General features: G+C 42.0%; 1 protein-coding gene across 9 annotated transcripts in view; it reads right to left on the reverse strand.

Annotated features, from left to right (window-relative positions):
- The window catches only part of LIMCH1 (LIM and calponin homology domains 1), a 98,015-nt gene that overhangs the window by 20,477 nt on the left and 64,121 nt on the right, over window positions 1-13,417 (reverse strand). For 5 of the 9 annotated variants that reach the window (XM_034671893.1, XM_034671887.1, XM_034671886.1 and 2 more), the window contains 3 exons: window positions 10,559-10,664; window positions 5,912-5,952; window positions 1,778-1,858 (listed from right to left, as the gene is read on the reverse strand). In XM_034671893.1, the coding sequence (XP_034527784.1) occupies window positions 1,778-1,858; window positions 5,912-5,952; window positions 10,559-10,664 (228 nt within the window). Of the gene's footprint in view, window positions 1-1,777; window positions 1,862-5,911; window positions 5,953-10,558; window positions 10,665-13,417 lie in introns of all 9 variants that reach the window. The other 4 variants (XM_034671889.1, XM_034671888.1, XM_034671885.1 and 1 more) reach the window with 1 other exon arrangement.

Consider the following 13,417-nt stretch of genomic DNA (forward strand, 5'->3'; position numbering starts at 1 on the left):
TAACTGACAGAGCGACGCCACGGGAAGCACACGTGCTTGTCCTCTTACTCTGCGGACTTTCTGACTCCTAGCTGTTGGCCATGTAGCTGGGAAATAGGCATCTGGTTTTCAAGGGAATAGCAGATGGCTGGGGCTGGTCTGGGGTCTCCCAATGGCCCCAACAGTCCCAACAGCTCTGGGACTTAGCTGAATCTGGTTGGTCTCTACCCCTGTGCAATTGTGAAAAGTGTTAAGCTTAACTGGCAGGCCCAAAGCCATACAGTTACCGCCACTGCCCCCTGCCCCCAGCCCCTAGGAATTCATCCAAGAGGCTCAGAGCAAAAAGATAAGGGGAAAAAAAAAGTAAAATACAGCGGTGTAAAGTCATCAAAATTAATGAGATTTTTTTTTCCCCTTTATGATCTTTTAGTAAAATCGTACTATTGGGAATATAGTGGAGAGAACCTGAGTTTTAAAGTCAAACAGACTTGGACTTGAAACCAGGCTTGACAACTGTTTGCTGTGTGACCTTGAGCAATTAAGTTAACTTCTTTGAAACTTAGTTTCTTCAGTTGCAAAATGGGGCTAATAAGACATACTTTGAAGGATTAAATGAGATGAGATCTGTCAAGTACCAACAAATATGCCAGTTCTTGGCACACCCAAGTACTCAGGTTAGTTTCTAAGGTTACTAGGTTACTTTTTGAAGCCCTATTACTCTACGAAACTGGCTTGAAACAAGTAGGAGCATGATACATTTACTCCCAGAACTTTCCTAGAATTAAAAATTAGTAGCCTTCACTCAAGGACGGAGCAAACATTTCTACTTAAGGAACAAGACCCAGGCCAAATTTTATTTCACATGTATGCTATCAAATAGCTTTTTTTTAAATAAAGATTTTATTTTATTTATTTGACAGAGAGAGAGTCAACCAGTGAGAGAGGGAACACAAGCAGGGGGAGTGGGAGAGGAAGAAGCAGGCTCCGAGCGGAGGAGCCTGATGTGGGGCTTGATCCCAGAACGCTAGGATCACGCCCTGAGCCAAAGGCAGACGCTTAACGACTGAGCCACCCAGGTGCCCCCAAATAGCTTTTTGATAATTCATCCCCACTGCTACTTGGACTGGAATTTGATTGGCAATTAAGGAGGCGACCACTGGACAGGCTGGCCCCTAACACTTGGAATTTTTTAAAATATTTTATTTATTTTTTAAGATTTTTATTTATTTGAGAGAGAAAGAGAGGGCATGAGCGGGGGGTGGTGAGGGGCAGAGGGACCTCTGACCTGAGCCACACAGGCACCCCTGAAGATTTTATTTCTAAGTATCTCTACACCCAGCGTGGGGCTCAAATGCACAACCGCAAGATCACGAGTCACATGCTCTACTGACTGAGCCAACCAGGTAGCCCCTCGGGTATTTTTAAGTGAAATAGTTTTTCTTTTTTTTTTCCTTATTTTTTATTTTTATATAAACTCAATTAGCCAACATATAGTACAGCATTAGTTTCAGAGGTAGAGTTCAGTGATTCCTCAGTTGCACATAACGCCCAGTGCTCATCACATCACGTGCCCTCCTTCATGCTTCTTCATTGTGCTCCCCGTGTAACCTCTGGGAAGAGGAATTAGACACAGGACACTTTGTTGCACGGGCACCAAATGAACTGACTTAGACTCACCAACTCCTGAGAAGAATCTAATTCCATGCATTTCCTGTGCTACAAATTTAATGTAATACAACAGTAATTAAGAAAGCAGCATCTGATAGGAAAAAAAACAAAGCAGTAACCCCAGTCCTACCTGGAGCAAACGTTCCTGCTCCTGTTGCCATTTCTCCTGTCGCCGGCGCTCCTCTTCTGGGTCCCATGCCCAGAACTTAAACTGCTTAGAAAATAAGACCGTGATCAGAACTAAGCCATGTCCTTAAGGCCAGGCCAGGGCAAGGGACAAAATCGGCTTACTGACCCGCACTCACACAGACGTGGGCAAGCAGAAACCTCTACATACTGAAAGACCCTCTTTGTCAATGCAAACCACTGTTTAATCTTAATCCTACTTTGGTTGACTTCCAAGAGGCTGGTATGATGCTGTGACCCTTTCTGGAGCTAATGAAAACACGGAAGTAATTAGCCACTGGCATGGGAAAGCTTTTGCTTCCTTTCTTTCAGAAGTGGTTTCTGAAATGTATTCACGCTTCTGAGGGTGAAATACTCAACCTGCATGTGGATCCTGTCCCAGCACATGGGGATGCTTCCTTCAGCAGCGCTGCCTTTGTGAGAAGTCGTGTTTGCCACACTAGAGAACTAGGCTTTTTTTTTTTTTTTTTTAAAGATTTGATTTATTTACTTGACAGAGACAGCCAGCGAGAGAGGGAACACAAGCAGGGGGAGTGGGAGAGGAAGAAGCAGGCTCACAGCAGAGGAGCCCGATATGGGGCTCGATCCCATAACGCCGGGATCACGCCCTGAGCCGAAGGCAGACGCCCAACCGCTGTGCCACCCAGGCGCCCCAAGAGAACTAGGCTTTTATACTGCTATTGGTCTCCCTACCAGCTGTCTCTAAAGTGGGTTATTCAATGTGCCCATGCTCACTAGAATTACCTGTGATCCAGGCAAGATGAAGTCCCTGCCTTGGGGCCCAGGTAACCAACATTCAAACCCAAAGCCTTTTTTTTTTTTTTTTTTTAAAAAAAGGTCTTTGTGAGTTTGGCACCAAGTGAGTGAACAGGAATAATGAGAGAAGGATGCACGAACCAAAGTGGGCCCCCAGGTTACAGAATATATGAGATGGAGCAGGTCCACAGGGGAAGGGAAATCACAGCTGGTCTCTGGGAAACCCCAAAAGGGTGGGGGCCGTGGTGTTTAAACTTGGCCTCTCCTGACACCCAGAGGAGGGGCCAAGGCAAATCACATTCCCCAGTAACTGTGCCTCCTCCCTTCCCTCTGTTCTGATGGGGGTGGTTTGGGGAGGCACTTAGAACTGCCTGGCAATCTTGAGAGAAGCGGTAAGATGAGGGTGGAGGCGTTAGGGAGGAGGGGGAGACTCTGGGGCGGGGTGGGGAGCAGGCAGAATCCATCTACCTGGGCTGCCTGGGAAGCTGGATGGGGTCAGTCCTGTCCAAGACTTAGATGGGTCTAGTTACTGCCCAAGATACCTGGGCCTGCTCACCTTCGGCCCTGCCCTGCCCCCAGTAGATCCACGTTACCATTTAGGTGCATGAAGGCTGGGCTGGCCCAGGGAATTGTCTCCAGGCTGAGAATGTAGGCCAGGCCATGGGTGTTGCTTGATTTATAACAGTATAAATATTGACAACTTTAATATATCTACACATAGGAAATGTAAGCCTCCGTTGATGCTCTTGCCGTGGTGTCTGCAAATGGTTAGCATCATGCCCACAAAAAGTCAAGGAAAGGTGGGCAAATAGGGTAGGGAAATGTATTTCCTGTATGCCACTCTTGGGATTCATACTGCACGTGAGCAAACTAAAGGCTCTGACACGTTATGTAGAAAAGCTATTTAATTGTATATAATTCAAAATTTCCCAAGTTTCCTTGGATGACCATAAAATGTTATCCAAATGGGATTCCAGATAAGAAATTTGGAATTAATGGTGTTAGAGGTTGGCTCTCCTTGGCATTTTCCTAAAACTTGGAAGCAGTTTCAATGTTCAGAACCTATCTCAAGGGCATGGCCCTTCTTTGTCTTTAGGGAAAAGGATGTGGTTATGTGAGTAAAGCCATAGGGAGTCCAGTAGGAAGAAAAGAGCAACAACTAGGAATTATTTAATTTTCAGATTTCACTTGGCAGTAATTGCAAGAATAAGCAAGGAGTAAGCAGATAGAAGGGAGGAGTGTGGGATAGAAACACTGAGCACAGAAGAAAATAGAGAATATTTGTTTAAAAGGAAGACAGAAAAACAATGAGCATTTTCAGAGTAAAATAAAGAGGAAGAAAACTTCGTGATACACAAAAGAAAGAACAGTGATCACGTTACTTCCTTTGGTGACTACTTGCTGAGGCCCTACTATGGGCCAGGCCGGGATACGAGCTGGCCAGGGGTCCCAGGTTGTGGAACTTACAACTGAGTGTGTGGGGAGAAGCTGGGTGTGAGGGAGTGGCCAATGTATAAATGACACCAGAAGACAGTGTGATAATTATCCTAAAAGAAATACAGAAAGGTGCTAGAGAAAGAATGGAGAGCGTTTAACCTACTTTGTTCTATAATTTATGTTTACAAATCTGTATCTTCCTTTGGCCTAGAGTTTCCTCAAGAGCAGAGAGGGCCCCTTATCCCCGTAAGTATCCCAAAACTTTGCAATTTTGGGCCTTCAATACATGTTCGTTGATAAATGGATGGAATCATTTCATGCTGGGTGATGCATCCCCTTCTCTCCCCTTTATAGACTCTGACCCTATACCTTTGAGCCACTCCAAGTCTGACCGAAAATGGTCTGAGTCTATTGAGGTCAGCGCAATCAGATGCTTACTTCCTCTTCAAGCTTCTCTTGTGTTCAAATTTCTTTTACTTTTCTACTCTAGGAAGAGCTATTTATCATTGACAGAATGTCAAATTTGGGTGGGTATTTTCAGAGAATTCACTTATACAGGTCAGTAATTTGTTTCTTTCTTGTTCTGGTTTCCCTGAATCAGAAATAAGAATGTATGTCTTCAGGGCTCCTTTCCTCTCCACCCCTGAGCAGGGGGTATAAGAAGAGTGTGACGTTGCTCCCATGTCACTTAAAATGGAAATCAACACGTTACGTTACACTCTTCATACCTGTGCCATGGAGGCCAGCTCCGGGATCCTTCTGGGGCTTGCCACCCAACATGGGTATACTCAGCTTCCCAGGAAACTCAAGATTCCCGGTACTGGCCAGATACTGGACCTGCACAAATGGTTGCTAGTTCTGGAATGTGGCTGGAAATATTAAGGGTTATGTGACCCTTGCTCCATTCTGCACAGGCACCCAGGAATTCTCAAAGTGAGACAATTTACCTATAGGTAAGAACTGGTATTGGCTGTGGTGGGCCTTTTGGGGTAGCCACCGAGGAGGACCCCTTCACGGATCAGCCACAGCACCAGAGGCTTCATGTAACCATTTTAATTAAAGCCCACAACCCCCGGACAGGAGGGATTATCATCTCATTGCACAATCAAGGAAGATAAGGCTCAAAGGAGTTATATAACATCTTCAGGGTCCTATGTTAGTCAATCTGGAATCAAAGGTACCACGGCGGTTATGCGGCTACACCTAGGGGCTCACGGGAATCCTACAGTTGACTGTGCCATGGAGGAAGGCTCCAAATCCAGTGGAAATTTCAGAGGGTGACAGGCCCAGCACTGGGAGTGCTAAGTTCAGGGAAGGGTAGGTCTACAGCAAGTGTCACTTATGATTCAGCAGCAAGCAACTTCTACGACATTATGGGTCTCGACACTTAATTTTTGCAAATGCTTTTGTGTTGTTGTTGATACCATCAAAATAAAAAATTGAAAACTAAATGTACAGTTAATATTATTCAGGATATTGATTGTGAGAAGGAGTGCAACAAGGACAGCTTGGGCCTCCCAGAGAGCTCTGGCTGGGCCCTGTCTGCCAACACTACACCACGTACAAGCATTGCCCTCGGTTAAAAAAATGATTTTGAATGCCTAGAGAAGTTGCATGTTTTAATACTAATTCCAGTTGTCACCTTCATTAGATTTAGTCTCCTAACTCACTTACCATTTTGTTTCTAGGCATGATCACAACTCTGTATAACGATAATCCGTCTCTTTCTTCAAATTTCACCTGACAGCATTACATGACTTTTAATTATTCTTTTACAATCACTTAGAGCCCGTTTTTGACGGGATCCTCTTTAAGCAAATCAAATACTTTATAAATTAAAATCACACTCAATGCATGATCTTATTCCTTAAGATGAGCTACTTACAGGTGTAGTTACAGGTGACTTTTCACTGCCTGGAGAATCCACTGTACAGAAAGAAAGAAAAAAAGAGACCACAATGTGAGCAGCTTCTAACAGTAGTTTTCTTTGATCCTTGGAGTGGAACGTGGTTCCTATGTCAGCCTCAGATCAATTTTCTTTGTAAGCCAAGAGCATTAGAAAATCATAATAAAGCAGACCTTGAAGCAATTTGTACCCATCACCAAAAAGAGTTATGACCAGTGTAGTATGATTGAGCCCATCAATTAGCACCAGGGACTAGACTATAGGAAGCAAAAACTAAGGTGCTGTGTTTAATGCCCCTTGCATTCCCTTCCCGCTTGCTGTTCCCTCACTGTCCAACTTGGAGAATTATCACACAGAGAGAGGCCAGACATCAGCCAGGAAGTAAAGAGAGGGACACAGTTAACAAGAGAACCATTACCAATTCCTCATAAATGCTTCTAACCTTTGTTTAAAAGGAAGAGGACAAAAAATGATTTTGAATTTTTTTTAAAAGAAAGAGCTGAATATTATTTCCTTAGATTTTCAAACTCAAAGAAAAATTCTACAAATTTCCTTCCAAAAATTTCTATGAATTTCCTTCCAATTTTAGTAGAAGTGGTGCTGTTATCAAAGAACTAGCTCTTTGCTAACTGTGTATCAGAAATAAGCATTTTTTTTTCTGAAATCAGACATGAAGAAAAATACCAGACATTATTGGCTGCCCCCAACATGGATTTTGGCACAGAAGAAATACAGCTACCAGGATGCGTTTTACCTGACTGGGAGAAAAACTGGGAACGCCGCCAAGAGTTCTGAACTCTCAGCGGGATGCTGGCAGGGCCAGGGGAGTCTAGATCAGAGGGCAGAACAAACAGAAAACCATGAGAACAGGGTTGAGAACGCAGTGGAACCATGCTCCCGAGAACTATAGGAGGTTTGGCTATAGTCAATTTAAGAACTGAGGAGTGAATCTAAAGAACGAAACATCTCAATCAAACACATACGAAACCTGAAGACATGGGCAAGCGCCAATAGACGTGGGATAGTCCATGCTGTGGTTTGTCTTCCTCGGTGCTAGGTGACACTTTATAAGCTCATACTTAATGGTGGTATTGTTAAATGTTAAATGTCAACTGATAGGATAATATGCTCTGTTAGAGCAAAATGCAGAGTTTACGTTGCTTTTCGAGAACACTAGAACAGTACAAAGGACAGCAGAGACGAGTTCAATGATTATATGCTTTATAAAGCCTACGTATGGACGTCTGCGGCAGAAGCGATGTATGTGTGCAACAGAAGGACGTGTCGCTGTCGATCTGTAATGTAGTGGCATCGAACAGACACAAGTTCACGGTAAGCATTTGCATCCTTAACCTGGGTCCTGTGCACTCGGACGTCATTCTGGGGTGGAGAAAGACATCACTTTTTAAAATGTGCACATATTTTCCAGACACACCAATATATCTTTGAACTGTTGGGAGACAGTGGCGAAAAGGAAAACTGCCACCTTCAATGTATTTTATGAATGTTTTCAGAGTATTTATTAAGACTACCTGTGTGAGGGGCGCCTGGGTGGCACAGCGGTTAAGCATCTGCCTTCGGCTCAGGGCGTGATCCCGGCGTTCTGGGATCGAGCCCCACATCAGGCTCCTCTGCTATGAGCCTGCTTCTTCCTCTCCCACTCCCCCTGCTTGTGTTCCCTCTCTCGCTGGCTGTCTCTATCTCTGTCAAATAAATAAATAAAATCTTTAAAAAAAAAAAAAAGACTACGTGTGTGTGTGTGTGTGTTTCAGGGAAATCTGTGAAATATTAGGGCTCACCACCAGATCTTCAGTAGCCTGTACAATCAGTCTATAAACGTAGGAGTTTATAAAAGTGGGGGAGATAGCATTGTGTAGGGAGAGAATATTCGGCATGGCTCCAAGACTCCTGACCCTAAGTGTGTAGCTTCTTTGCACTTGATGTGTGACCACAGACTAGCAGTCACTAAGGTCCACGGACCTTTTTCAGTTGAAGTACAGTTGACACACAGGGTTTGCACTGGTTTCAGGTGCAGAGCATAGTGACCCGACCACTGTGTGTGGTATGCTGTAGCACACACACACACACGCACACACGCCCCAAGTGCAGCTCCATCGGTCACCACACAGCGCTATCACACCACTGACTGTTCCCGTGACTCATTCATTCTGTACCTGGAACCCTGGACCTCCCACTCCCACTGAATTTCTATATCTGGGCAAAGCCTTATAACTTCCCCCTCTCCCCTCCCAATTAAAGACAAATTATGTCTTTTAAGTTTACATTTATTAGAGGCCTTTTGCTTCTTGAAGCTAGGGACTCACTCCAAACAAATCTTATTGTTACTTTTTCTATCTTTTCTATCTCTTGACAGTGTCTTCGGTGCACAATTTAAACACCTACTTTAAGTCCGTGGTTTTCAGCTTGTGGTCCCTGGATCTGCAGCGTCAGCACCACCTTTGGGAACTTGTTAGAAATGCACATCCTCTGGCCTCGGCCCAGACCTACTCAGACACGGGGGAGTGGAGCCCGGAGACCTGTGTTTTAACCAGGCCCACAGGGAACCCTGGCCCATACTCCTATTTGAAAATGACAGCTTAGAGTCATATCTCTACAACACATACTCTTATTTTAAGGAAAGCATGCAAGAATAGCTTCTTATTGCCTGGCATCTTGCTCTGTACTCCTAACTGTACTATTCTGAAACTACTAGATGATATTGTTAGTGCTGATTCTGGGCCAGGGGTGGAGCTCATTTAATTCTTCCAATACCCCTATGAGGTTGGCAGTACTATCATCTCCATTTTACAGTTTGCGGGGGACGATTAGAGATTAGGAGAGCCTGGTGGGGAGGATCACACAGCTAAGAACAAGATGAGCAAGAATTCAAACCTGGGCATCCTGTGTCCAGAGCCTGCAGCTGTCGTTCCGGCATCCACGAACCAGACAAGAGCATAGAACAGGTGTGCACCACATATAATTCTCTCTTGAAGACTAATTTTCAAAATGCTCTAGTGCTACTAAATTTTTTTTTCTCACTCAACTTCGACAAAGCATGATGGAAGTCCTTTTGTTAACAGCACGTTTTAGAAAATCAAAATGTCTTATAACAGGTAACAGGATGTCAAAACGTGTGAGACAACAAAACTAATTAAGATGGCTTAAAATATCTATTTCCTCTTTGTATTACTTATCCACAGAATTAAAAAGTGGTAGAAATGGGGCAGGATTAAAATCTGTCTAAATATGGTCAATTGCTGACCCAGTTATGAGACTTAATTTTTGTTAATTCCCTTCAGGACAGCAGGGCTGACAAATTTAAAACAAATGCTTTGAAGACAGTATTGAACTTGTTTCCACATTTAGAAACTAATGATCATCCATGTATATACTAATTAATTCCCTCCCAAGGACTTCCTGTTACTCAAATAGAGCCCACCTTTATCTCCCAGCTGTCAACTAAGGCTAACAGAAGCCAACCCAGATTCTGCCAATAGTGGCCCCAAATGGCTGCCCATCCTTGAAAAAATGAAAGTAAAAATAAATCCCCAGCCACAATGACCCTGTACCATCGTCTCTTTGCCTGAGCTGATAAATCTATAAAATGTACTGGAAAGAGTACATTAAAAAAAGACAAGCAAAAAACCTCACAGTCCTTGCCTCCTAAACTCCAGCCATTTTCGCATCTCGAGAGAGAACTCACACCAGTAAGGCCCAGTGGTCTATCTGTCTAGAAGAATAATCATGGAATTCTCAGGATACTCCCCTACCCCGTTCCTTTCTGGTGTTTGTGGGCAGCTGAGTTTCTCGTAAGGATAAAGGTGTTCAAGTAGGACTCTTAAAGAGTAAAGGGGTGAATTCACAACCTACACATGGCCTAAGGGGTTCCTGGGGAATTTGCAGAACATGTTTAATCTATGATTGTGAATGACTTCTCAGCAATCATCATGCACACCCAGGAATGATTATGATGTAATAAAATCTGATTTTCTTCTAAAAAGTCAAATTGTCAGATTAAATGGATATTTTATAAAGATGAGATAATTAACAATTAATGAAGTTGACATAATATTAGGATGATAAAAGTTATTTTTTACTTTGTAATTTTTTTTTAACATTTTGGAGTTAATAAAATTATTGTAAGGTATCAAACACTTATGGAGGCCCTATTGTGCCTATAGTGCCTGGCTGACAAAATGGTTTTAGCAGCTGGGTTCCTGGCTGGGCCAAATAGAGAATGCAACCCCAGATTTCCATTCTGAAGTTATTTAATTCAGCCACCACGGACTCTTGCAAACACCATGGCTAATGGGATGTTAACATAAAGGAAGTAATCTTCCTTTAAAATAAAGAATATTTTAGTTAAGAGTCTCTTATGGTTTGTCCCTGTCTCTGATTTTGTCTTATTTTCTTTTTCCCTCCCTTCCCCTATGATCCTCTGTTTTGTTTCTTAGATTCCACATGTGACTGAAAGAATCACTAAAGTCTACCTCTGAAACTAATAATGCATTATATGTTAATTAATTGAATTTAAATTAAACAAATAAAATGAAATAAAGCCTACTTTACTATAGATGAGCCCAGCAGAACATGTAGAGCTAAAATAAAACATTTCTTTCTTTTTACCTTGAGAACAGAGATTTGGCAAATGTAACTGGTTGGTTTCAGACATTTTGTCCAGAAATGGATACGTCAGGGTTGCTTCCGGTTCTGGTGATTTGGGCTTTACCACCTGGATCATGGGCAACAGACAGAAACATTACAAGTATCGTCCATTAAAAAATGCACAGGGGAAATAAAATTTAAGGACTCATCGCTATTATAGAAGTCAATAAACCAAATATTTAACTTTTGAATGGAAATGTTTGCCCTTTCCCCAAACCCCTTGGTGTTTTCTACATTAATACAGAGGCCAATTTTTTCAGAGAAATCAAACTGGTGCATAAAAATATGATGATCACTCTTCTCCAAACCAAGAAGATAATATTCTATCTTTGGGACTAGATACTACGTCCCATTTTCTGATTGATCAATCACACATTCTCTTCCTGACACTACATAATACTGATTTTGTAAAGTTAGGAAGTGAGATGCTCCACATAAGATAAAGAAAAAATCTTAATATGTAAGTGCTGAATATTAAAATAATATCACTTTCTAATGGACATTATTCTCGAAGCACTCCAGAGCCCTCCCACAAATTTACACAAAGCACATTAAAGACAATATATTTTGCCTGTTGATAAAGAAATAATATTATAAATAACTATTATCAACTAGTGTCATAGTAATGATGACATCAGGAGATTTTGGGGGCACGTTAGACCACTTGTCCTTATGGTAAATAGTTACAAAATTACAGGCTTTAAAAATTCTTATGTGTGCTTTGTAGAAATAAATTTTTTCTTGTTATTGCTGTTTAGTTTTATTTTGTTTTCACCCAATCTGAATGGCCTTTGGTGGAAGTACCCTCCTTCTGATTTGTTGCTTCCAATCACCTGATTGCTGTAAGATCAGATTACCAAACTGATGTCTAAAATAAGAGTGAGTAGATTCTGAGCCAAGATCTGAAGGAGGGGCGTGACTGTATCAGTTCATGTCCTTTCAGCTGCTACAGGGCTTTCTCGGATTCACTCTGGCTCGTGGCTGTGTTCCCAATAGACTAATTTGATAGCCAACAGGGCAATTGAGGCTGTGGAGTGCTTGTTTCGTCATAAGCTGATCTGCGATTTGGTTCTCAGGATGATATAATGTCTATAATTTCTTCTTGGTAAAATTTTATTTTTCTTTATGAATAATACATTCAACCCTAATGGAATCCTGAAGAAAACAGAGTTAATCACTTCATTCTGCATTACAGAGGTCAACCAGATGTCCAAATGAACTTCGATGTTAAACATGCAGCAAAAGCTAAGACTTAGATTTACTAAAGTTGACAACCCCCGAATCCTAACTCCATACCAATTCCTCTGTAGTTGAGTCTGACAAAAAAAATGTTTCAGTAATGCTCAGCTGTAAATGAATGTTAACAGCAGAAATGCTTAAAATCACCATTATGTAAAAAGATCAAGCCTGTGTGCAAAGACACTGTGTTTGATAAAGGTAACACTCTCAAGTGAAGTCAGAAAGCAAAAGCTGCTCCAACAGTGATCACCTTTTTCTCTTTAAGAGCTAACTCCACAGTAGGGAAAAGAGAGGGGAGGGATTCATATGGTGTAAGAAAAGCACTGGGTTCTAAGACCCTTATTCCACTTGGCAATCAACTAGCAGAGATTCTTAACCTGGAGTCCACAGAACAGAATTTAGGGGGTGTATATACTTGATATCACTTGATACCAAAGAAAATGTGGTAATCTTGTGTATTTTATGCTTTGAAAATATTATCTTGAGAATACTGTTTGCCAGATGCCAAAGGGTCCACACACACACACACACACACACACACACACACACACACAGTTAAGAACCCCTGAAAACAACTTTTTCCATTGTACGGTAGACATGACACTGGCGGCCCAATGGTGGATCGCACACATGAGGTTCGCAGATGAGTATCTTCAGTTATCGTGTTTACTTTGTTTCATTTTTAAAAAAATACTTTCTAACAATGATACAGTTTTCCTTTCAGTTTAGATGTAAGTGGGAAAAAAAGTCCATTTGGAAGAAGAATAAATAAATAATGGCTACGAGTATAATGTGGATAAGGCAAAACTCTGCAAAGGTGGGAAATCCTGCCCCGAATATCTTCCTACAGTTTAGTTCATCCTTTCAGACGTCTAGACCATTCTTTACTCCTGTATTTATAAAAATGGGGAATAACTAGAGTCTGAGATCCCCCAAACACATTAAGGCAAGAGGCATTTTTGAGGCTCCACCAAGGACACAGCACGGTTAGCTCCTAAGGCCAGGGGCTGGGTGTTGTTTGCTCTTGAACACACAGAGTCTGGTACGGTGCCTGGCTTCTAGTAGGTGCACGGTCAATACCGGCTGAGTAAATAATGGATGAACTGGAATGAGAAGTAGCCAATGTTTCACTCTAAAGTGATACCCCAACTTAAGGGTAATTTTTAAAGTTGGAATATCGCCACATACAGTGTGCCAGGCCTACTGGAATCACCTGGGGAGCTTTGAAAAATACAGATGCCTGGGCCCTGCCCCCAGCGATTCTGATTTATTTGCTATGGAACATGCTTGGTATTCTTAAATCCTAAAGGGTACCCAGGGTTGAGAGCGACTGGTATAAACGATGAAGACTTTTAGACTGTGCCTGAAAACAAACCAAATTAATATGAATGAGATGAGACTCCAAGCAAGGAAGAAATTTAATAAAAACAAGACATTAAAACTCATTATATCAGAATCATAATTTTCTAGTTTCCTTGTTATGCAAGTCCAGAGGCATCAGAAGTACCATTGTTATAAAACAGGTAAATATTGGAAAGAATATTTAGTAAGCTGCAAATAAGCAACCTCATGCACAGGAAA

This window comes from Ailuropoda melanoleuca, chromosome 11 (assembly GCF_002007445.2).
Source record: "Ailuropoda melanoleuca isolate Jingjing chromosome 11, ASM200744v2, whole genome shotgun sequence".
Taxonomy (NCBI): Eukaryota; Metazoa; Chordata; class Mammalia; order Carnivora; family Ursidae; genus Ailuropoda; species Ailuropoda melanoleuca.